Genomic DNA, 22976 nt, shown 5'->3' with positions numbered 1-22976 from the left:
TTCTCTTGTTCTTTTCTTCTTCTTCTTCCTGTTTTCTTGTCGGGGTTGTGTAGAGGGTTTGGATTGGGAAGGCATGAAAGAGAAGGTCAATCGTCAGTTGCTTTTTCACCCATCCATGCCTATCATGAGATATTTCGTTCGCGAGCCTATTGAAAACAGGTAGGGGAAGGGACTCACCTACTACCACTACCACTACTACTACTACATACACCGCAACAACGCCTCTCTCTCTCTCATTAATTTCTCTCTTTCTCCTTTCTCGGGAACTCTCCTCTTTCTTTTTTTCTTTCTTTCACATGCCCTGGCCTTTCACTAATGAAGGATCTTCTTCTTCTTTGTACGTATACGTATCTATACATTTATGTATCTGTATATATATACACACATGTATAATTATGTCATATATGTATAGGTGTGTATGATATAGGTGCCATCAGTTATGCGTGTATAGAAGATGTATGATCGACTCGTCTTCGAGCTTCGCTCTTTACTCTCCTTCTTTCACTCTATCTATATCTTATCTCTCATTCTCTCTCTCTCTTATTTGCCCTCCCTCCCTCTTTCTTTCTCTGTCTCCTCTCTCTCTTTATGTCTTTAATTTACACCGTCTAATGGGTACTTTTCTATCCTCGTGTATATGTGTCAAAAAAATCTTTGTCTTCGCTTCTTCTCTTTCTTTCTTGCTTTCTTTCTCCCTCTTCTTTCTTATCTCTCTCTTTGTTTCTCACTCTTTCTCATCTCTCTCCTCCTTCCTCTCACATTCTTTCTCACTCTTTCTATCTCTTTCTTTCTTTCTATCTCTTTCTTTGTGTTGTGTATAGTATTTTTTCATCGGGAGGTTTGAGTGCTGGTGTGGCGAGGAGGATAGAAGTTCGGGCCCTCTCTCCAGATGCCATGGTCGCCATCGACGGCCTTCTCTCCTTCCCCCTCCCTGTGGGGATTAAACTCACTCTACATATCTCACCTTATGATGCTCTATGGACTTGCAAATAGCCACAACACCGAGAAAGACGAAAAAGAAGAAAAGGAAAGAGGAAGATTCAGACAGAGAAAAAACAAGCTAGGAAGGAGGAGAAGAAGAAGACACCCGATCATCATCCTATCACCCCTTGATCCCGCCTTCTCTTCTTCTTCTTTTTGTTGAAAGATAGTAGGGGAATCCTCCTTGTGTGTCATTGGTGGAAACGTCTCTCTCTCTCTTGTCTCGCTTCACTTTGTTCTTTTCTTCTTCCTTTTTCTCGTGCATTTTCTTCTCGGGAGAGAGAGAAAGAAAGAAATCTCGAGGTGGTTGCCGGCCTGGAAGAAATGGATGAGGAGTAGAACTTATCGCGCGACGAAAGAAGATCTGCTCTTGATCTATACATCTATCTTCAATCGATCTAGATATCTATCATTCTTCAATCGATCTCTTTCTTATCAGCATGATCTCTCTTCTTCTTCTCTTGCTTTCTTAGGCTAGTTGTTTTCTTTGTCTTTCTCCTTGTGTCTTGCTTTCTCTTCGTCTTTTCCCTTTCCTTCTTCTCCCTTGGAATGGCAACTGTTTCTCTTCTTCTTCTTCCTCTCCCTTTCATTCCTTATTTTCTCGAAGGTCCGCCGGTCCTACAACAGACAGCTCCTTCTATACAGTCCCTGCCCTCTCTATACGTCTAGTGAGAGAGATATATATATATCTATATATCTATCTCTCCATCTATATATAGATACATCTCCGTAGATACATGAGTGCATCGCTGTATATATATATATATATATATGTATGAGGGGAGTGTATCAGTGAGGATGTGCATTATCTGTTTATCTGTCTGGCTCTCTCGTTTTGTTCGCTCGAGTTTTTCTTTTCCTATCCTTTTCTTTCTTTCTCACTCTTTCTTTCTTTCCTTCCTTCTATCCCCTCCTGTCTTTGTAAATTTATCCAATCGAGCAACGGACGACGGTCGTATCTCTCTGTCTCTCTCTCCGTTTGTCTCTCTCTCTTCTTTCTTTTGTCTCTGCTTTCTTTTCTCTTTTCACATAAATGTCAGTCCATCTTCAGTCATATCTATCTACCAGTCTATATGAATCCATCGTTGATCGTATGAAATGCTTTGATAAGATATATATAGATGTATATGTATGTGTATCTATCTATATATGTATGTATATATCTATATATATATCTAGATATGTGTGGGCATCTGTTGATCTTTTTTCTTTTAGTCGATGATGACGTGATGTGTCTACCTATCTATCTATCCATCCATCCATGTTGTCGTGAGTGAATAGAGGGAGAATGAAGTAGATGATGTTCTTCTTCTTCATCGTCTTCTCTTTCTTCTTCTTCTTCGTCTCCTGAAGAGGAAGAAGAAGAACGTGAAAGTTACGTGGAGTTTCTTTGTCAAGAAAGAGTCGCAAGAATAGAAGAAGATAGACAAAGTTTTTTGTCTTCTGTATGTACGCTCTTTTCTTCTGGTCATGTCTAGATAGACTCACGAAAAGTAAGCAAGAATCTTGGCGTCATGCATGCCTTGGTTCATAAAGAAAGAAAGACAAGAAGAAAAAAGAAAAGCAGGAAGAAAGGAAAGATGAAAGACTACCATCGAAGCAGGAGTAGCCAGGTAGCTGTGGGGGCTACGGGCCAAACCAGAACGTTTTGGTCAAGGAAAGATTGACTCTGCAACTGCAAGAGAATAAATGAATGAGCGAGCTGCTGAAAGCCAAAACAGAAGGAAATTTCTTTCTCTCTCTTTTCACTGTCTTTGCAGTATGGGTAAAACAACCCAACGAAGAGATAAAAGTTCGAAGGTTTTTATGCTCTTAAGCCATTGTCAGTCAAATTCTTCACTGTCCGTACACACACCACAAGAGAGATATGGAGCTATACAGATACAGAGAGAGAAGGGGGCAGAGAGAGATGAAGGTTATTGTCAAAACGAGGTGTATATACACTGGAGGTCAGGTGTATGTACACCGGAGATCAGGTGTACATACACCATCTTCTTTCCTCTAGTGTAGTCTTGTTTTGAGGGACTGCGTGTCGTACAGGAGAGCAGAGATATAAAATACGAAAATAGCGAGGAAGAGGAAGAAAGACATCAAAGCTGAATTTCTCCTGGTATGTATCAGCTAGGCGAGATATCTCTAGATGAAGAAGACTCCTACTGAACTGTGATTTGGTCTCATTATCGAAGGAAGGAGTGTGTGTATGAGGCGCATGTAGACAGACATCTCGGGGCGCATGAAGAGAGAAGAGGAGAAGAAAGTTCGGGCGCTTTGCACAGAATAAAGGTCGAGGAGACCTTTCTTTCTCCTTTTGATAAAACTCCTGCTGGAGAGGATGTGGCAAAACAGTACTGGAGGTGCAAAGAAAAGTCACTTTTCATGTATCGAAGAAGTCTTATTGGAATGCTAGGCGATGGGAGGTCACTTATACAAAGTACCAGAAGACATGTGATCTATATAATATAACCGGACTTGACAGATGTATACGCAGTGTGCATATGCTTGTATATCTTACTTCTGGCTAGGATCAAATTCTCATAGAAGACACCTTTCTTGTTCCTTCGTCTGGCTTTTTCAAATCAGAGGGCGACGAGAAAGACAAGAAAAGCGTAGTGGATGTATAGATCTCTTGATCGATGAATGAAGGCTTACTTCTCTGGGGAGATCTCTGTTGACAAATGATTGCATGCACACCCCCTGCATGCATGCATTCCATCGATGAAGAAATCGATGAATCCGACCCGCCCCGAGCATCAACAAACTCATTTACTTGTTCTTTGCATGCGAAAGTAAAACAGCTTCTCTATAAACGACCAAGTATGTGTGTGCTCCTTTCTTGGTAAATCGAAGTAACTTCCTCCGGCCTGTCTCTCTTCCTTTCTCCTTCTGTCCTTTCTGATTTGAAGCCGCCTTCTTTCCGCCTTGTTCACGAAAGACTGAATCGAATCTCTCGTGAAGAAGAAGAAAAAAAAAAAGCGAGAAGAAGAAGCCCTAGCATTCTTTCTCTGAAGAAGGAGAAAAGCCCTCGCATTCCTTCTTTGGTCTCATTGGGCTACCTAAATCCGCCTTTTCCTTGGAGGAGCGTAAGCGTCTCCATATCTCTCTTTCGAGTGTGAATGACTATGGAGAAATTAAAACTTCTTTTTTCCTTCCTTTCTTGAAGCATCATAAATCTAAAGAGTTCTCAAGAAAGGGGCGAAACACTTTCCTTTCTCCTGTTTGCTTAAGCCGAGTTGCCGTCTGTGTATGTACACCTCATATGAAATTCCTGTCTAACGGGAAATCTCTTAGGTTACGATATATATCTATCTTTTCTTTCTTCTCTCTTTCTTTCTTCGCGATACTCCTCGACAGGCCTTCCCCATTCACATACCGTGACGTCTCTCCCCTTTTTTCTTCTTCTCTCACTCAAGTCTTTCCTGGCCGGAGGGCGTCGATTGTCTGTATGGGAGTTTTAAGGTCTCGAGAATCGATTCTGGGCTTTCGTGGGTCATTATGTCGATGCTGTTAACGGCGAGAAAGAAGAACAAGAAGAGAGAAGAGCTTTTACTTGGCCGAGACTCTCCAGTAGGACATGAGCCAAGCAAAGGCAGAACGCATCTTCTTTCACATGATATCTAGAGAAGCTGGATAGATACTTGATCTCTCTACCATCTCTTTTCTCCATCTTTTTCTTCTTCTTCTTCTCCCTCTTCGTTGTTTGTCGTTACTTCATCTATCTCGTCAGACAGGCAGAGATGCAAAAGGAGTGGTCAGCACGATGTTTCTTTTATCTCTTCTTCACGACTCTATCTCTGTTCTCCCTCAAGATATGATGAGAAGTCAAGGGGAAGTCTTGAGAAAAATGGTCGAAGAAAAGTATCTGAACAAGGTATGTCTGCTGCTGTCTACATACGCTTCTTCCTCTTCTTTATTTGGCTTTTTCTTTCGCACTTCTTCGACTTTCTACTCCTGTAGGACTCGGACCCGTGTATCACATAGAGTCTCTTTCTCTTCTCTCTCTCTCTCTCTTTCTCTCTTTCTCTCTCTCTCTCTCAGCAGTAAAGATATATCGGTCTGTATGATGTGACCATGTATCAGCATCTATAGACTTGTCTTCTTCTCCTCTATTACAGATGCGCTCAAGAAGTATCCATGTCTATACAGCTCTACGCATACCTGTAGACAGACATCTCTTTTCTTTGACAAATCTTCATTTCTCTCTTCCCCCTTTGTCATCTTTCCTCATGCAGGTCTCTAAGTCCTCTCTATGTAGACGTGTATTGTCTTTCTTTCTTTCTTTCTTCCTCCCTTCTTTCTTTCTCTTCAGAGAAGTGCTTGTAGAGAAAGACATTACAGCCGTCTTTGCCTATCAGATTCTATAGGAGACAATCCCCTCTTATCGAAATGTAGAGCAGTAGCCGCTCCGGAGAGTTATTTGTGAAGGTCCAGGCTCTACGTATAACGCTCTTAAAATTACTCTTCTCCCATACATGCCCTAGCTATCATGATCTCCACGTTCTTCATGCCTGCTCTCTAGGAGAGATAGGGTAGTAGCTTCTTTCTTTCTTTCTGTTTCTTTCTTTCTCTCTCTCCCCTCTTCGGGGTGATGGATATTTTCTCGTAGATCCAGAAGGAGACGGAAAGACGTGAGAGAGCTTGAAGCGAAGAAAGACGTAAGGAGGAGAAGAATTTATTTATCTATCTATCTTTAATCTATCTTTAATCTATCTGTCTTTAATCTATCTCTAGAGGTATGTATAATGCTTGTCGAGTGTGATGTGTCTGCTGTTGATTAGGTGATAACGGATTGCGGTTTGGTGGTAGCTTTTCATGAGCTTCATCGAGTCAGAGAGGCTCGAATAAGAACAGGTGGAGACGGAAGTATTCGCTATAAGGTCGATTTCACTCTTGTCGTCTTCCGACCGTTCCAAGGCGAAATTCTTGAAGGCCTCCTTATCAGCTCTGACAGCCAAGGATTACGAGGTAACGAAGCCATTCATATCCAAGCGAAAGTCACCATCTTTCCTTCACATCCATAAAACAGGTGTAGACACACTCCAGTCTCCAGGTGTATATACACTCCAGTCTCCAGGTGTATATACACTCCAGTCCTTAGGTTTTTCTTTCTTTTTTCTTGCTAAACGTATAGACCTCTTCATCGCGTGTTTGCAGAAGAACCTAAATCCGAGAGATAACTTTGTCTCTTTCGAACCATTGAGCTAACGACACCCAGGGAAACTTCATTCTTTTCGCCCGTCTCTTTCTCTCCTGTCTCTTTTCGCCTTCCTCTTTTTCTAGTTTCTCTAGGTTTCTTTGAAGATATTTTTCTTCCTGCCGCATCTTTGCGTGAGCCTCGAGGTTTTAACGAGCAGTCAAGTCGATGGTACTGGATGTTTGACGAACATGAGCTAGAATATGCCCCTCTCCACCAGCCTATTCGCTTCCGAGTGAGGGAAGTCTGCTTCTCGAATAGCCAGTCGCATTCTCTCGGTAAGAAAGAAGGAGTGGGGGGGGGGAAAGAACAGGAAAGGAGTAGAAAGATAGGAAGAGAGAAAAAGAAAGAAAGAAAGATGCACCGAGAGAGAGAAGAATCTGCTCTTCAGAGGTGCTGAGAAGGTTCTCGAAGAAGCATACGATACCGTGAGAAGGAGAATGAGTGTGAAGTATGGAGCTACCGATCGATTCTGTCTGTCTCCTTCCTCATCTGCTTGTAGTTATCCTTTTGTTTCTTCTGTAGAAACGATAGGCCACTGAATAGGTAGGTCTCTCGTGACGATTTCTCTCGGAAGAAGAAGGACAGGTGGAAAGAAAGAAAGACTAAAGGAAGAAGAATGCCTCGTCCTTGTTGGGAAGGAGGACTGAGAGAGAGATTTAAAGAGTTCTTCTTTCTCCTCTCGCCTTCATATGGAGAGAGACGAGAGAGAAGATAGAAGAGAGTAGAAAGAAAGGAATATTTAACTCTTTCTGTGAAAAAGAACAACAAAGGACCTTCTTCATATGGATCTATTTGTTGTCATACTTTTGAAGATGTACAAGGTATGAACTGATCTTTCTCCTAGCGCCTATAATGATCTCTCTCTCCCGCTCGAACGTCTCTTCTTCAATTCTCTGTCCTATCACTTCATAGTGCGAGACTCTTCTTTGCTTCTCCCACTATCTTAGGGGGACGTCAAGAGCAAGAAAGAGACACTAGGACATGTTGTTGATCTTCTTTATGTTGTTTTCATTCATATGTCTAGCTAGCTACTTGTCGTAGAGGTAGCTCCAGTAGTAGTCGTAGAGGACTTAGAGCTATCTGCTTGACAAATTCTTCTTCGTGTCTTCTCTCCTGGCTAGCTGCGGGGATCCTACCCTGATTCGTTCTACTATTGTGGCGACTACAACGCTACCTGCGTCTTCAACTCCTGTCCGGCTAGATAGCTATTTCATATGCTCCTTCTTATCTTCTTCTTTCTCCTAGCAGGAAAAGTTGCTTCACTTTTTTGTTCTGTTTCTCCCTTTTCCATTTCGAATAGGCGGGGGAGGTTCTTCAGCTCATGTAGCTTCGAAGAGGAGCTTACTTCCTTCAGGAGAGGAGCCAAGTGAAAAGAATACCTCAGCTATGCTTGTCTTTGTGAGTTTTCCTTTCTTTCTTCTTTCTTAGAGAAGAGTCAGAGAAAAGGAAGGAAGAAAGAAAGGGATAGATCGGAGGAGAACATTTCGTGAATTTCCAAGTTCATCGCAGGGATAACAATGAGAAACCTAGTCAGGTGTATCTACATGAGGGGCACTGGACAGCCATTGTACACATCGAGCCACATACAAAACACATGCCAAGATTCATCTTTCTTCTCTCTTTCTCTCTCTCTCTCTATATATATAGAGAGAAAGGTGGGGGTATTCGTTACAAGAGATGACTGAATGAGAATGAAGTGTCTCTTTGTGTCGAAACTTGCTGAGAAAGCCTTAATTAATGACTTGTCGAATCTCATGTACGATGACGAGTCTTTGGGTGTTCTCGTTTCTCCCTCGCTTTACTTTCTATCTATGAGAGAGAGATATCTCTATTTCTTTAATCTATCTATCTCTATTTCTTTAATCTATCTATCTATCTTTAATCTTTAATCTATCTATCTATTCATCTATCTCTTTGTCTCCTAGGGAAGTTACTTATCATTTTGTGTCTACTCTCTTCATTCGGGCTCTCTCTTTCTTCTCTCTGTATGTGTCTATGTATACGTAGAGAGAGAGAGGTCGCTTCTCAACTCAAACAGAGAGAGATAGCAACAGACAGGAGAGAGATGAATGCATTTGTCTGTATCGATCTTCTACAGGCTAAATCTTCGAAGACAATCTCCCTGCCTCTCTCTCTGGCTTTCTCCCTGCCTGTGTGTTTCTTCTTCCTTCTATGTTGCGCATGATGTGTCTTTCTTGAAGAGTAGTTTCCTCTGCTCTCGCGTCTTTCTCTCGTTCGTCTAAGCGTGCGTATGTTTCTTTCGTCTTCGATATACGCGAGGACAGAAGATTTCTTATTTCTTTCCTGAGGGGAATGTGGAGAAATGCGGACATCGGGAAAAAAGGAAAAGAAGAGGTTTCTTTCATATGTAGAGAGAAAGGAATGATGCTTGGCTTTTTTCTCCTCATCCTCTCATCCGGGATAGCTTCACTACAGAAACTTTTCTCTCTCTCTCTCTTTCTCTCTCGTTCATTCCGTTCTTTCCTAAAAAGTGAGAAGGTGGACTCTTTCTATGTCTTTGTCTCTGTCTCTCTTTCTCTTTCTGTGTAGGAGTTGCTTGCTATCGATGTGCTTGCTTGTTGTGCTCCGTGAAGAGACCATGTCTTCCACTCTTTCGTTGCTCTATTTCTTCTTCTTATTCTTCTTTTTTTTTCTTTCTCTTCTGTTCGTTGATTCTTCCTAGGGATCTGTAGATGAAGATGGACTAGGAATGAAAGCCTGGTGGGACTGACCAAAGAGGGGAAAGCTCGAGTCAAGAATAATCGTACGCACGGATTGCTTGTCTGTATATACACCCGAAGAAAAAACCGAGGAGCTGTGTCTACGTTAGGCTGCGAGTCGAAGTTCTCTTCTTTCTTTCTCTCTTTCTTTCTCAGTCTTTCCCCTTATTCTCTTTTCGAGAGATTTCTTGATAAGATAGGCCTGACGGTCCTAAGGAGAGGATACAAGGTCAGGAGATTCGTCGCTAAACCCTTTCTCTTTCTTCTTCCTCTTCTTCTTTCCCTTCTCTCTTCTACTTTCCTCTCTGGCTTTTCTTTGCTTTTCTCCTGTTGTAGGACCAAGAGAGAAGCTAGCTCTGTCTCTCTCTCTCTGTCTCTTTCACACACCCTTTTCTTGTTTCTTGTGTTTATAGCAGTGGTAGAGAAAACCTTCATCGGCCTTGTGGATGTACAGCTCATATAACTAAGAAGAAGATACAAGATTGGAAAAAGGAAAAAATAGGAGATCTTCGGAGAACTTCTCTTTCTTTTGCTTATTTCTCTTTTCTTCTACCGTCCAAAGACGAAAGAACGAGAGAAGTCTGTGCTGTTCATCTCTCTTCCGTGTCTCTTTCTTCGTTTTTCGAGTGTACATAGAGAGGAAATGGAGGGGGGGTGTACGTACATACAGCCGGCCGGGCAGGCTTCTCTTTCTTTCTTTCTTTTTCTCTCTTTGTTTTTGTCAGTCATCGTGAGAGAAAGGAGATCAAGAGAAAGTAAAAAGGTTTGTTTGACTCCTGTCAACAGAAGACGACTCTTTCTTTCCGTCTTTTTCTTTGTGAAAGCCTTCACATGAAGTTTGTCGCTATCTCTCGAGGAGTGCATAACCTCTTTCTCTCTTCTCAAACACCCTTCTCGGTTTTTCTTTCTTTCTTTCTTTGCGTAACCTTTCTTCCCTTTCTGTTTCAGTAGCCTTTTCTTTGCGAAGAGCTTCGTTTGGGCTTTCGCAGAAAATGAAAGGAGAAAGTCTTTTTCTTTCTCTCTCTCTTCTACCACGCATCGGAATCATCGCCACTCCCTTCCTTTTAGAAGATTTCTCAAGATAGATCTCAGACAGCACATACACATACATATATAGATAGGGTGTATATGCACATGCTTTTTCTTATGAATCTATGTTGCCAAGTTACTTCTGTGCATGCGTAGTGAATATTTTGTGCGTTTCAAAGCCATTTATTGTTTCTCTCGAGTGAAGAAGAGAGAGAGAGAAAGAAGAGGGAGTTGGATGGAAGTGAAATAGACGAATAAGAAGGCTGTGAGCCTATGTTTCTTTCTTCCTCTAGGCACCCCTGTCTGTATGTACAGAGTAAAGCCAGCTAGATAGGTACATAGATGGATCGATCGATAGATAGGAAAAGATAGGTTTCAGATAGGTACATAGATTAAAGATAGACAGGTAGATAGATCAAAGATAAATAGATAGAAATCTTTTGAGAGGTCGGTGAGGGTAGCAAGGGCATTGTGACACTAGTGTATTATGTTGTCAAGATGTTCTCCTTTTAATCGTTTTCTCTGGTCCTAGCAAGATGAAGACTTTCATGTGTGTAGAACGTATCTTCTTCTGTTTGGTCTCCCGATGAGATTTCCATCGATTTAGCTCGTAGATCGGATAAGAGAAGAAGAGTTGTGGAAGACTCAAGAGCAGCCTTAAAAGAGGTAAACAAGCGAAAAGTCCAGAAGGTTCTCGTTTTCCCCTTGATGGTGTTGTTCTTCTTTTTCACCTTTCTAAGAGATGAAAGAGGAAAAGTAATCTTTTGCATAAGCATAGATATCCTCCTAAACAGAAAAAAACAGAAGGGGAAAGAGACGACGATACTCTATCATACGGCGTCGCCAGTTCAGATTTTCTATCTCGCTCAAGCTATGCCATTCCTTCAAATGAGAAGAGAAGGTAGGAGAATTCCTCTTCACAAGAGGGGTTTCTTCTTTCTGCCCCTGTCTTACGTAGCTTACAGGGAGAAGGCGCCGCGCACACTGACTGGGCTATGATTCCCATCCCACCATTAAGGAAGAACGGAATATTCATGCATTCTGAGAGAGGGTGGTTTTTTAGGGTAGAGTGTGGCTCGGGATGTTCGAGTCTGCAGCTAGCTAATGACTGCATGCCTGAAAGAGTCTGATCTCTCTGGTTCGAGCTTCGGATGCACAAGGTATGCCTTACTGGCTTGTTCATAAGAACAGCAGCAGAGAAGTCATTCAAGACAGCTCGCAGTTCTCCGTGCTCTTCAATGTAACTCCAATGCGATTTCCGCAGTTCCTCCTGAAAAAGAAGAGAGGAAATCTCTCCCTCCTCAGGACGTGCTTCGTTCTACGAGGGGTATGGTCCCTCTACATGCAAACTTACACTTGGCTGCCGATCCTCTCTTCTGGAGGAAAGTAAGAGAGAAGAGTGAGATTTACAGTGATAGATGCATTTCGCTTTATTAGAGAGAATCATCGAGTGCAGCTATCGTGTCCGGGCAGAAAAAAGATATCAAGACGGCTTGACGTGACGGCAGGCGTATACACACGTCAGAGGCATGGCCACCTAAGCGCGCCGCCCTCTAGTGACGAGAAAGGTCTCTACACACCTGAGATAAGGTGCCTATACACCTGAGATAAGGTGCCCATACACCTGAGAAAACGTGCTTATATAGCTATCTGAAGGTGCCTCCTGCCAATACATGTGTAAGGAAGGAGCCCAGCGAAAGAAGAAGGCCGTTGTCTCCAGGCCTACCTAAGGTGCCGTTAAACACCTGTCTGAGAATGCATAGCACTGCGACTGCGTGAACTCTTAGCCAGTATACTTTTCCTTGTCTTCTTAGACCCTGTATGTTTCTTTCTTACATTCCTGTGACGTAAGTTTTCGAGTTGCTCTGTATCCGTTAAGATTTTTTTCAACGTTTCATCATTCTCCATTAATTTTCTTGCGGCCGCTGATGCCCGTGGAGGTCCTCTACCTCTTTGTATGGGTTTGGGCGGCGGACTGGTAGTATCTCTCTCGCCTTCTGTTGTTTCTTTTTCTTCTCTCTCAGACTGGGGGGGGAGGCCCAAAGAAAGACGACCTGGTGATGCCTTTGGAGAAGATAGCCTTTGAGAAGAAAGAGAAGGGCATTTCGGTTCGTTCTGTTTGCCTATGAACGAAGTATCTTCATTACAAGAGGATGCCCCCGGTAGCAACGACCCTGGAGGAAACCTGTCTGTTTCTCCTTGATCTTCCTGGCCGTCTTGATGACCAGCAGGAAGATGAGAAGAAGAAGTTCTCTTTGAAGATTTCGATGAAGAAGAATCCCATCTAAGGGGGGTTGTGGAGGGATTGTTCTCATCTTCCTTCTTATTCGGGAAGGTAGCACGCCCCATACTATCTTGAGAAGGTGATGTGGATGGTGGCTTATTCTCCTCCAAGAGAAGAACAAAAGATGATGAAGAAGAAGAATCTTCTCGCTCAGTCTTTCCTTCTTCCATGGCGTTCGTTCTTTGGTTTGTAAGACAGGAACTAGAGGGGGGTGTCAGGGACAAGATTACCGGAATAAAAGGTGATTTGAGCCAAAGAAATGAAAGAATACGAAAAAGAAGATGAAGAAGAAGAAAACAGACTAACAATTGCGACGAAGAGAGAGAGGATGAACAAGAAGAAAGCTTAGTTGAAAAAGAAGAAGAATCCTCCTTCCCCGGTTGGTCCTGTCATCACAAGGACAGAAAAGTTGGACTTTTTCGAAAAGTGGAGTCTCTACTCTTGAGACAACAGACGGATAGAAAAGCAACGTGTGTGGAAAGTCCAAAGAAGGAAAGAAAGAGAAAGAAAGCAGGAGAATTGCAGCTAGCCCTTCTAGAGTTGCTGAGGAGGAGAGAGCGCCCATAGGAGGGTCTGCTGCTCCTCCTGCCGAGATAAAGACAAGCGAGAGGAGAGACACGATCGAAAACGCTAAGAGCTTCTTTTCTTACTTCTTCGACATAAGAGTGAAGAAGAGGAACCTTGTTCTCAATCTTCGAGGAGAATTCGCATGTCTGAAAGAAAACGGACAGCCCCTCTTAACCCAAACTCCGTCCCTCGCATGAGAAATCTTCTTCATTATCTCGAGAATTCTTCTTCTCTCAAGAGAAAAACACGTCTCCCTTCTTCGTACGTTCAATCTCTTTTTCTCCTTCTCTTCCTTGTCTCTCGTATGGCCCCTCAAAATCTCCTCACTGCTTGGCCCGCAGCATGCATGCAAAAGTCAAAAGAAAACTCCCCCTTTCCTTCCCTTTTTCTGTCTGCGCTTTTCTTTCTTTCTTTCTTTCTCTCTCTTTCTTTCTTTCTTTCTTTCTCTCTCTTTCTTTTAGTCGCTTCATGGCTTGTTGTGTTCTCGCTGTCTCTCTAGGATTCCTTCAGGAGCGGCTCGTCTGTCTTCATTCCTTTCTCTCTGTCTCGCCATCTTGTGTCTTGCTCTTCATCGTTTGTTCTTTTCTCGACTTCTTTGGAGAATTTCGGAATCCTCTTCCACTCAATCGTTTTCGGAAGTTTGCTTTCTTTCATTCTTCCTGTTTGTGTCTTTTCTTCTCGAATGAACAGGGAAGAGAAGGAGAGAGGGAAGATTGAAGAACGGGAAGAAAGCGACGGGAGAGGCTTATCTATTTATCTATCTATCGGTCTACACACAAAGTCTCTGAAAAGAAGAGCAAACAAGAGGCAGGGAGGTGACGTAAAAGCAAAGAGAGAAATAGAAAAAGAGACTTAGGAGAAGAGAAAGGACGCCCTCCATCTTTTCTCTATCTCTCAATTGTAAAGCTTTTAGACGGAAAGAAAGCGGAAGCACCGATTCTCCTCTCTTTCTTCTCTGTCACATCTCTTTCTTTCTTTCTTTTCTTCTCTTTTTCTGTTTCGAAATGAAGATTGAAGGGTCTCACCGGAAGTCTTTGGATTTCTTTTCCTTTCAGAAGGATCTTTTTATTTCTCTCATACATCTTCCCCTTCATAGAGAAGATGTATGAGAGAAATACAAAGGACACGAAAGAAGAAGAAAAGGATCATTCCATATCCTGTCAACTCATATCTTCTTTTTCTTCCGTGGAGAGACGGGTGAGTTCGTCAGCTTGTCTTCTCTTGATCCATTCTCTTTCCTCGTGTATTTTTCATTCATTCTCTTTCTTCTCTTTTCTCTCTAGTTGCATATACATTAAATGCACACGCACGGAAACGCGGAGAGAGAGACTGAGGCAGGCGAAGACAGAAAGAGAGAAGCGACAGACTTAACGAGAGAGAAGTTAATCTTCTTTCTCTTCTCTTAAGGTGAATAGAGGGACGGATGGATGTGAGACACATTCTTCATCTCCAGTGTACATACACCTGACAACAAGTCTCTTTTCTTTCTCTTCTCTTTCGCGGGAGGTCCTGTTGTCTTAGAGGTTTCTAGGATGTAAGAGATTCTGAAGAAGAAAAAGAAAAAGAAAAGCATACGTGTGTAGGTAATCTATTCAAGTCACTCCTGATAGTCTTTCTTCTCCTCTTCTTTCAAAGAAACGATCGATACTTTTCGCTTCACTTATGAATCCTTTCTTTCTCTTTTCTTTCTTTCTTTGTTTCTCCGAAATTCTTTCCCTAGTGCGAGACTGGAGTCTTTCCCACAAGGCTGAAGAAGAAACATGAAGAAGAAGAAGAAAAAAAACGACTTTTCTTCTTCTTCTTTCTTTTCTTCTTCTTCTCCTCTCTTTCCATCCTCTCATTTCTCTTCTCGAAGAAGAGAAAGACATGAGAACCTTCAAGTGTATCGACACCTTCCTTCTTCCCTAATCTCTTTTCATTTCCTTCTTTTCATCTTGCTTTTGACCTTCTATCGACAAACCCTCTTCTTCTTCTTCGAAAGTACAGACAACTGCCGTCTCTTCACCCAAGCTCATCGCATTCCTTCTTCTTCTTCTTCGACTGATTCTTCTTCCTCGTTTTCTTTCTCTTCATCTTTGCTTTCTCCTTGTCTTCTTCCCTCACGACGGACATTTTCTTCTTGTCCTTCTCCCTCTTGTCCTTCTCTTTCTTCTCCTGGAATTTCTTTCCTGTCTTTCTCTTCTCCTTTCAAAGGTAGACGTGGAGAGCAAGAAAATACGTTCAGCAAGGAGAAAGATAAAGAGGAAGAAGAGAAGAAGTCTTTCTTCGCTCCCATCTGTATTAGTGAAGGGAGAGAGAAAGAAAAGCTACAGAAAAGAAGACCTCTTTCTCGTGTCTCTCCCTATTCATCTTTCTCCGTTGATAGAGTGAAGGAGGGGACAAGAAGAAGAAGAGACAATACAAGAAGAAATTCCGAACATGGAAACGAGAGAAGAAGAAAAGGAACAGATCTAAGATATATCTCTACTTTCTTAGATGGCCTGTATCTTGTGAATACAAAGAAAGAAGGAGAGAAGAAGATCTTAAGGGAAGAAAAAAAGGAAAGGAGAGGCTTATTCTTTCATCTTATCAGATCAAATCTCTTTCTTTCCCTCTTCTTTGTCTCTCCTTTCCTTCCTATCTTTCTTAGATTTCTCTGCGAGCACGTCATCTTCTTCTTTTCTTCTTTCTTCTCCTTCCGAAGAAGAAGAAGAAAAGAAGAAAGAAGGAGATCTCTCTCACCCGTCAATCCTCTTTGCTTGAAGTGCAACACCCTCTCTTCTTCTTCTTTCTCGCCATCTTCTTCTTCTCCTTGGGGTCTTTCTGTCTTCTCTGACTCGTCTTGTGAATGTCTTAGGCCGTCTTTCCTTCTTCTCGAATCCCATGGGGTCGAAGAGTCAAGAAAGAAGAGAAAGAAGAAGAATGAAGAGTCTCCTGCGGAGTTGGTACACCCGAGAAGAAAGAGAGAAAGAATCGAAGAGAGAGAGAAATGTTTCTCGGCTGGAGAGAAGTCTCTTTTCTCTTTGACAAGAGAGAAAGATGGATGGAGAGAGAAGCTCTTCGGCTTTAACAATATACTCCATTTGAAGAAGACATGGTATGGAAATGCAAACCAGAAAGAAGAGAAGAAGGAGAAAGATGACGAAGAAGAAGAAGATTCCCTAGAGGTGAAGAGACACCTCAAGCAAGCCCAGGCTCGACTGATAGAAAAAGTAGGAGACGTGTGGAAGAGGCAAAAGAGAGATACAGCGAAAGACCTTTCAAGAAGAGAAGAAGAAGAGAGAGAAGGCGCTGAAGAAGGACCTGTTGATATGGAGAAAAGAGATATGAAGTGGGGTGTCTTCGGGGGGATGAGAGACTTGGAGAGAAGACCATCAGCTGATCGAGAGATATGTTGGAGTATGAGTTTAGGTAAGAATGAAGAAGAGAGTGAAGAAGTAGTGTTTGATGGGAGAGAGATCGAAAGAACACTTTTAACGTTGATCTTTCTGAAAGAATATGAAGAAGAGATTTACAACCTCTTCACTCTGGACTTCTCATCATGTCTAGGAGGTCTGGGATTGGCCTTTGAACGTAAAGCATCGAAGTTGAGGTGTACATACACCCGAATCTTCAGATCGACAAGTCATGATATCATGGTCAAACTGATGGGAAGAGCTCTTTCAGATCTTTTCCTTCATCCAGGAAGAATCTTCTGTAGCCATTGCTGTCATATCTGTAAAGAAAAGAAGAGAAGAACACAAGAAAAGAAAGACAAAGAGAAGAGGAGTGTCCAAGACAGGGAGACTTCTCTCTCTCTTCTTCTCGGCTCTTCCACCCCGAAGAAAGTTCTTCTCTTTCGGAAAAGGTCACCTCTACGTCTCTCTGAGGCATCTGAGAGAGAAGAAAAAGAGGAAGAGGAAGAAGAAGAAGAAAAGAAAGACGAAAAGAACACAGACAAACAAGAGAAGACCAATGGAATCGGGTCCTTATATTCGGAGAAGAACCACATGGATCTGAGTGCTTCTGCTTCTTCTTCTTTTTCTTCTTTTTCTTTTTCTTCTTCTTCTTGTACACATGAGAAAGAGAACCTGCGAAAAGAAGAAAAGCAAGAAGAACAAGAAAAGGCGCATGAGAGAAGAACGAAGGAGAGGGGTGTTGATAAGATCTCCTTTGGAGAGATGTCTGTAAAGGAAGAAGAGAGAGAAGAGGATCATCTCCTCGAGGTGGATCTAGAGAGCTTGAGATGTTTCGCCTGCCTCCACAAAGATCTAGAGGAGAAGATGGAGAGACTGATCGAAGAAAGAAGAATGGAAGGCCGAGAATTGCAAGAAGAGAAGAATGTGCTAGCTCAGGATTACTATGTAAAATGGATGAAGGCAGTCTGGAGAGACATGCTCTTGAAGCGTCTCTTTCCTCTTCTTCTTCAAGTCTTAGGGATGAAGATTAAAGCAGTCGTTCTACATGAATGGAGAAAGAGAAGAGAAAGAAGAAAGAAAGAAAGAAAGACAAGAAAGAAATGGAGATATCACCGATGACGAGAAAGAGAAGGAGATCAAAGAAAAAGAGAGAGAAGGGGAGAAGAGGAGAAGAGACCCAGAGAAAGAAGGAAGAAGATGAAGCTGCAAAGATGAGTAGTAGGGAGAAGAAGGAGAACAAGAAGAGAAAGAAAATAGGGAAAGGAGAGAAAGAGATTTGGAAGAAGAAAGAGAAAGAAGTAACTCGTGTAGAGAAAGAAAGAAAAGTTGTTTGCATGCGTGTCTCGTGTTTCTTTTTACATCTGTATAGTCATGGGATCTTCCTGCTGTCTTTCCGGCGCTTTTTATGAACGATGAAAAGAAAGAAGAAGAAGAAACAAAGAGTCTTTGTTTCTCCTTCTTCTTTCTTCTCTCTATTGAAGTGCAACTTGAGAGATGTCTCTCGATTTAAATTTCTTTCTTTCATAAGAAAAAGACTGGAAATGAAAAGGGGAAAGGATGGTGAATCAATCACGCAAAATGGCAAGACAGGGAAAGATCCATAGATAAATAGATTCAAGATAAATGATAGATCAGAGGCAGATAAATAGATCAAAGATAGATAGATAGATTAAGGTGAAGGAAATGTCATTGAGAAGTCCATAAGTCGACTAAGGATAGATCAATTGGAGAAAGATCCTTTCAGACCGAGAGAGAGGTAACTAGTACATAGATACATGAAACTTCATACATAGAGATATGTATCAAAGACACAAATCGAGATGTATGTATAGATCGATGTATGTAGAGATAGAGAGCATCTATTATTGATCTACGGACTCGAAAGCAGATTTCTAGATAGATATCTCCCTGCTCTATACACGGGTGATAAAGTGCATATATCTCTCTATACATTCATATACACGAAGAATAGGTAAGTAGATAAAGGAGAGGGAAGAACGTTTCTATCTCTCTCTCTCTTGTCTTCCCTCTATCTCCATACAGTCTGTACACCTCGTATCGCGACTGAGAAGACTTTGAAGTGAGGGATTTCTTTCTCTCATAAACAGACATTTCCATGCTTCTTCATTTCTTGATTAAGATAAAGGAAGGATCGTCTTTCCTTTTCTCCACGTTTGCATCTCTTTAGACCATACAGAGACATCTTGGCAATCCTCTCTATCAACTTTCTCTTTTTCACTTTCTCTTGTGTAAGAGAAGGCATTCAAATCCTTTCCTTCTTTTCTTTTCTTTTTAGCTTTGTGTCTCAACTAGCCTGGTGACAGGAAGGTTCCCCGCCGGTCTCTTTTCTCCTGGTCGAAAAGAAAAAAGAAAGAAGACTTTAGTAAAGATAAAGACACACAGAAATAGATAGATAGATAGATAGATGATAGATAGACACTTGAGAAGGACGAGAACAATAGCAGTCTATCTCTTGCTGTGTATCTTTATCTATCTATACAATCTATGTGGTGAAGAATGGGTGTATAGAAGTGTGGAAGAGTCCGTCCCAGATAGGTAGGCGGCTATTTCCAAGGGGGCCGTGTGTGAGGAGGTTTCTTCTCTATCCTTCGACAATAAAGGGCGCTATTAATAATGATACTAGTCATAGTCATGATGGGAGGAATGCTGCTGCTGCTGGAGCTTAGGTAAAGGAAGAAGAAGAAGGAGGGGGTGGAGATGACTGAAAAGATTTCTCTTTTCGTCAGTCCAGTTTCTCCTCTCTCCCCAAGAATTAGACTCATCCTCCTCCTTCGAAAAGAAAGAAAGAAATAGAAAAGAGATTTTAAGAAAGAGATAAGAAAGAGATAAGAAAGAAGGAAAGAGAGAGAGAGAGAGAGGTGTGGTGGGGGGGGTGTGTGTATTAATATGTTGCTTATATCGTAGAGGAAAGAAGTAGGAGTAAAAGCACGGAGGTGATAGAAGTGTAGAAGTCCTCTTTTTCTTCTTCATTCCCTCCTAATGATAGAAAGAGAAAAGAAAAGATCAAAAGAGAGAGAAAGAGAAAGAAAGAAAGCATTATGAAAGAATCTTCTTCTTCTTCATTCAAAAAGGTGAGAAGAAAGAAAGAAAGAGACAGACAACAAGACTCCATAGCAAAGCAGTCACTGTCTATCATACGCAGAAGGAAGTACACATACATCACACATAAACACATACATACACAGAGAGATAGACAGATAGATAAGAAATTAAAGATAAATACACAATTAAGAGACAGATAGCTGAATAGGTTGAAGGTCGATAGACAATGTGAGAGAAGGGAAGAAAAGATCAAACGAGAAGTCGGGAGTAGTAATAGTGAGAGGAGTTGCGAGTGTTCTCTCCCTTCTCTCCTTCTTCTTTTTCTTTTTCACTTTATGCGCCTAACTATCTGTCTATGTATCCTGAAGCGTCGTGCCTCTTTTCTTTCTTTCTTTCCTTTCTATCTCTCCCTTCGACTTTCACACCTCTCTTCCTTCTTTCCTTCCTCTCTCTCTCTCTCTCTCTCCCTGTCTCTTTCTTTCTCTCTCGGCCTCTTTACCACACGCATACATGGAGATACATCTACCTATCAATCTGTCTCTTTCCCTTCATCTTCTTTTCATGCCTGTCTTCGTTCCAAGAAGAAAGAAGAAATCGAGAAAGAAACACTTCAAACTCCTGCTACGACTTTAACTGATACATCGCCAAGCAAGAGACACACAAAGCTAAATCCTAAACTCCGTCCAAAACAAGAAAAGAGAGATACCCCTCTTTCCTTCTCTCTTTCCTTCCTTCTTTCTCCCCCTTCTCTAAACTGTCTTCTCTCTCTTTCTTCTTTATCTATCTATCAATCTATCTATCTCTACATACTCTATCTCTATCTATCTCTCCACGTGTCTTCTATCTATCTATCTTTAATCTATCTTTAATCTATCTATCTATCTGTGTTTGCGCCACCCCCGCCATTCTTCTTCTTCTTGTTGTTGTTCTCCCTTCTTTCTTTCTTTCTTTTTGCAATTAGTAGGTTGCATTTTGACCTCCAGTGTGTTTCGTCCGTTTTCGTCTTTCTTTAGGGACCGTTAGTCTCCTCACATCTTTCCCGCTGGGCTTTTTCCCTCCTATAAAGCTCTCCGATGACTTCTCTCTAGCACTGCTTAAGGCCGCCTCCACAGCCGCATTCACTGCTGCATAGATGGAATTCTTCTTCTTCGTAGACTGAGAGCCCTCCGAATATAAGCCGAAAGACGGTTTTCTTACGCCTTCTCCTTCGATGTTACCTGGTAGGGATGGAGGTAAGATAAGACGATGAGAACCTGAGCGAGATGAAGAAGAAGAGTTCTTTCTCTTGGGCTGTTTCTCTACTGTCTCCTTTGGATCGAGAAAGGAGGAAGAAGAAGAGGATGGATGGGAAGGAAGGGAGAAAGAAGAAGAAGTGGAGGGGAGAGAAAAGGAAGTTGAAGAGGACGTGGAAGAGAAAGATCGACAAAGAGGAAGAGAAGAAGATGAAGGAAGAGAGAGATGACTGAGATGAGAGAAAGAAGAGAAAAAGAAGAAAGAAGAAGAAGAAAGAGAGAATGGAGAGGGAGACGATGAAGAAGAGACAGAGAAAGATACAGGAGAGGGAGAAGAAGATGGAGAGAAGAGAAGAGAAGAATAAGGAGACTTGACGGATGAGAGAGAGAAGAAACGTTGGTTCTTTTGAGAGAAAGAGGGAAAAGAAGAAAAAGAAGGCGAAAAGGAAAAAGAAGAAGACTTACGAAAAGGAAGTGAAGGAAATGACAAGGAGAGACACCGAGAGAGAGAAGGAAGAGAAGAAGAGGGAATGGAAGAAGATAGAGATAAAAAGAAGACTGGAGCCATCGGAGAAAAGACCGAAAGGCAAGAAGGAAAGAGAAAAGAGCAAAGAAGAGAACAAGAAGATAAAAGAAGAAGAAAAGTTGAGAGGAGAAACAACACTCACTACACAATTCCTACAGACATCCTCATCAACTCCCAGATCTTTCTTTCTTTCTCTCTGTCTCTCTTTCCGTATCTTCCTCTTTCTTTCTTTCTCTTCCTTTTTCTGTTTTTTCTCCCTTTTAGCAGTGAAATGCCTAGTCAGATCAGACGCGGTGATTCGAGAGTATCCCACGGACCATCGCAAGCTTCAGACGGAGAGAAAGATCGAGAAGAACCGAGTCTGGACGGATTGAAGAAGAGAGGCAAAAGCAGAGGAGAAGACAAAAGAGGAGAAAGAACAGGCAGATGAAAAGATAAGAGAAAGAAAAGAGAAGAAAAACGACGATGGAAGGTTTCAAGAATTGATCAAGAGATAAGAGAGGGACTCTGGACTGCTGTCAAAGAAAGGATGAAAGACAGATTAAGAATTCTGTCGTATCAGGCGGTTCTTTCTTTCCTCGAATCTTCTTTCGTATTCTTCTCCTTTCTTTTCTTTCTTTCTGTATCAACTTTACAAATGCTTCAGAAGACAAAGAGAGAGACGAGCGAGAGGAGGAGACACCAACCAGATCGCTTCGGAAACATAGAGGACAGCAAGCTCCTTTGTCTCCTGCATAAAAGACCCACACAAAAACGACCAAGAAGAAGGGGAAGTGCGCGAATGCTTTGGTGTAGCAGCGTGAAGAGGAGAAAAGAAGAAAAAGAAAGAGAAAGAGAGGAAGAGAAGCACTAGAAAGAAGAAGAGAGAGACGATTCTCCCCGGCCATGATGAGACCGCTCCTATCACGTCTGAATGTGCGACTTTTCTTCCTTTCTTTTCTTTCACTTCGAAAAGGAAAGAGAAGAAGTTAGACGGTCAAAGAAAAGAAAGAAAAGATAATTTAAACCGATCAATGAAGTATTTTTCTTACTTTCTCGCTTTTCTTCAATAGAACTTACCAGTCCAAAGAAGAAGTCTATCCTTTTCCTCTTTGCTGCCGACCTCCGCTCCACTTTCTTTCTTCCTTTCTATCTCTTAGCAAGATAGAAGCACCTGAGAAGAAAGAAGTACAAGAAGAAGAAAGAGCCTAACAGCAACCACTGCGGGGGGAGAAGAGGAGGAGAAAGATAAGAGAAAGTTGGCTTTTCTTCATTCTTTTCTTTCTGTAGGAGGTTCTGGGACTTGGCTCGTCGTCTTCTTGAAGAAATTTCGTGCTTTTCTGTACTTTTCTTGTCGTGGTGTATCAGAGGGAATCTTTTTGTATTGAGGGTGGGAGAAAGCAAGAAAGTAAAGAAGAAAGAAGAAGAGGAAAAAGAAAAGTTTCTTTCTGGAGAGAAAGGGGACCAGTCTGGAAGGGGCTCTTTTTGCCTACAAAGAACGGTAGATCAACTCATCTTATTCACCCCCTTCATTCAAACTTCCATCTCTTCTTCTGCTTCTTCTTTCTCTCCCTTATCTTCATTCCTCCTTTCGTTTTCGTTTCTCTCCTCTGCTTTTCGAGAGCTTCTATTTCGACACATCCTTTTTCTTTGTTTCGTTTCCACGCTCCGTTCTTCTCTTTCTTCTCTTAATTCTTTCTTCATTATCTCTTTCTTCATCTATCTATCTGTCTGTCTATGTCTCCATTACTCTGTCTCTACGTCGCGCATACACCTATACATTCCTATCCATCTTCCCCCTCAGTCTTCTTCCTTTCTCTCTCTCTCCTCTTATTCACTTCTCCTTTCTGTCTTCTTCTCCCGCTCTTTCACATCGAGCAAGAATTAGCCAGGAATTTAAGTCTTTCGTCGTCTTCTTCTTCTTTTCTTCGTTTTTTCTCCCTTTCAGTTGCACTGTCCTTTCTTCTCTCTTCTTTCTAAAAGATGTCTCCGTCGTCTACACCGTCTTCTTCTCCTCCTCCTCC

The 22976-nt window shown here is 41.9% G+C and overlaps 3 protein-coding genes across 3 annotated transcripts; 2 read left to right on the top strand and 1 right to left on the bottom strand.

The window, feature by feature from the left end:
* Positions 1–49: 49 nt before the first annotated feature.
* CSUI_009828 (dna-directed rna polymerase iii rpc8) lies at positions 50–1586 on the top strand. The gene is made up of 2 exons (XM_068069937.1): positions 50–159; positions 822–1586. The coding sequence occupies exons 1-2, from the start codon at positions 74–76 to the stop codon at positions 991–993; spliced, it is 258 nt and encodes an 85-aa protein (XP_067918089.1). The 5' UTR covers positions 50–73; the 3' UTR covers positions 994–1586.
* A 3140-nt stretch (positions 1587–4726) lies between these two features.
* On the top strand, positions 4727–7603 carry CSUI_009827 (rna polymerase n-terminal domain-containing protein; the record flags this gene model as incomplete). The annotated part of the gene is made up of 4 exons (XM_068069936.1): positions 4727–4849; positions 5757–5943; positions 6259–6450; positions 7476–7603. Exons 1-4 carry the CDS (start codon positions 4739–4741, stop codon positions 7601–7603), a joined length of 618 nt encoding a protein of 205 aa, XP_067918088.1. The 5' UTR covers positions 4727–4738.
* A 3107-nt stretch (positions 7604–10710) lies between these two features.
* Positions 10711–17567, bottom strand: CSUI_009826 (uncharacterized protein). Its single transcript, XM_068069935.1, has 2 exons — positions 11949–17567; positions 10711–10825 (listed from the first exon to the last, which is right to left on the bottom strand). The coding sequence occupies exons 1-2, from the start codon at positions 12376–12378 to the stop codon at positions 10809–10811; spliced, it is 447 nt and encodes a 148-aa protein (XP_067918087.1). The 5' UTR covers positions 12379–17567; the 3' UTR covers positions 10711–10808.
* Between the last annotated feature and the right edge of the window lie 5409 nt (positions 17568–22976).

This window comes from Cystoisospora suis (genome assembly GCF_002600585.1).
Source record: "Cystoisospora suis strain Wien I chromosome Unknown contig_6126, whole genome shotgun sequence".
Lineage (NCBI taxonomy): Eukaryota > Apicomplexa > Conoidasida > Eucoccidiorida > Sarcocystidae > Cystoisospora > Cystoisospora suis.
This window is presented reverse-complemented; position numbering and strand designations above follow the sequence as displayed.

Coding starts and splice junctions, on each gene's coding strand:
- CSUI_009828 (XM_068069937.1), top strand. CDS start 74: ATGAAAGAGAAGGTCAATCGTCAGTTGCTTTTTCACCCATCCATGCCT. Junction 160..821: donor CGCGAGCCTATTGAAAACAG/GTAGGGGAAGGG, acceptor TGTTGTGTATAG/TATTTTTTCATCGGGAGGTT.
- CSUI_009826 (XM_068069935.1), bottom strand. CDS start 12,378: ATGGAAGAAGGAAAGACTGAGCGAGAAGATTCTTCTTCTTCATCATCT.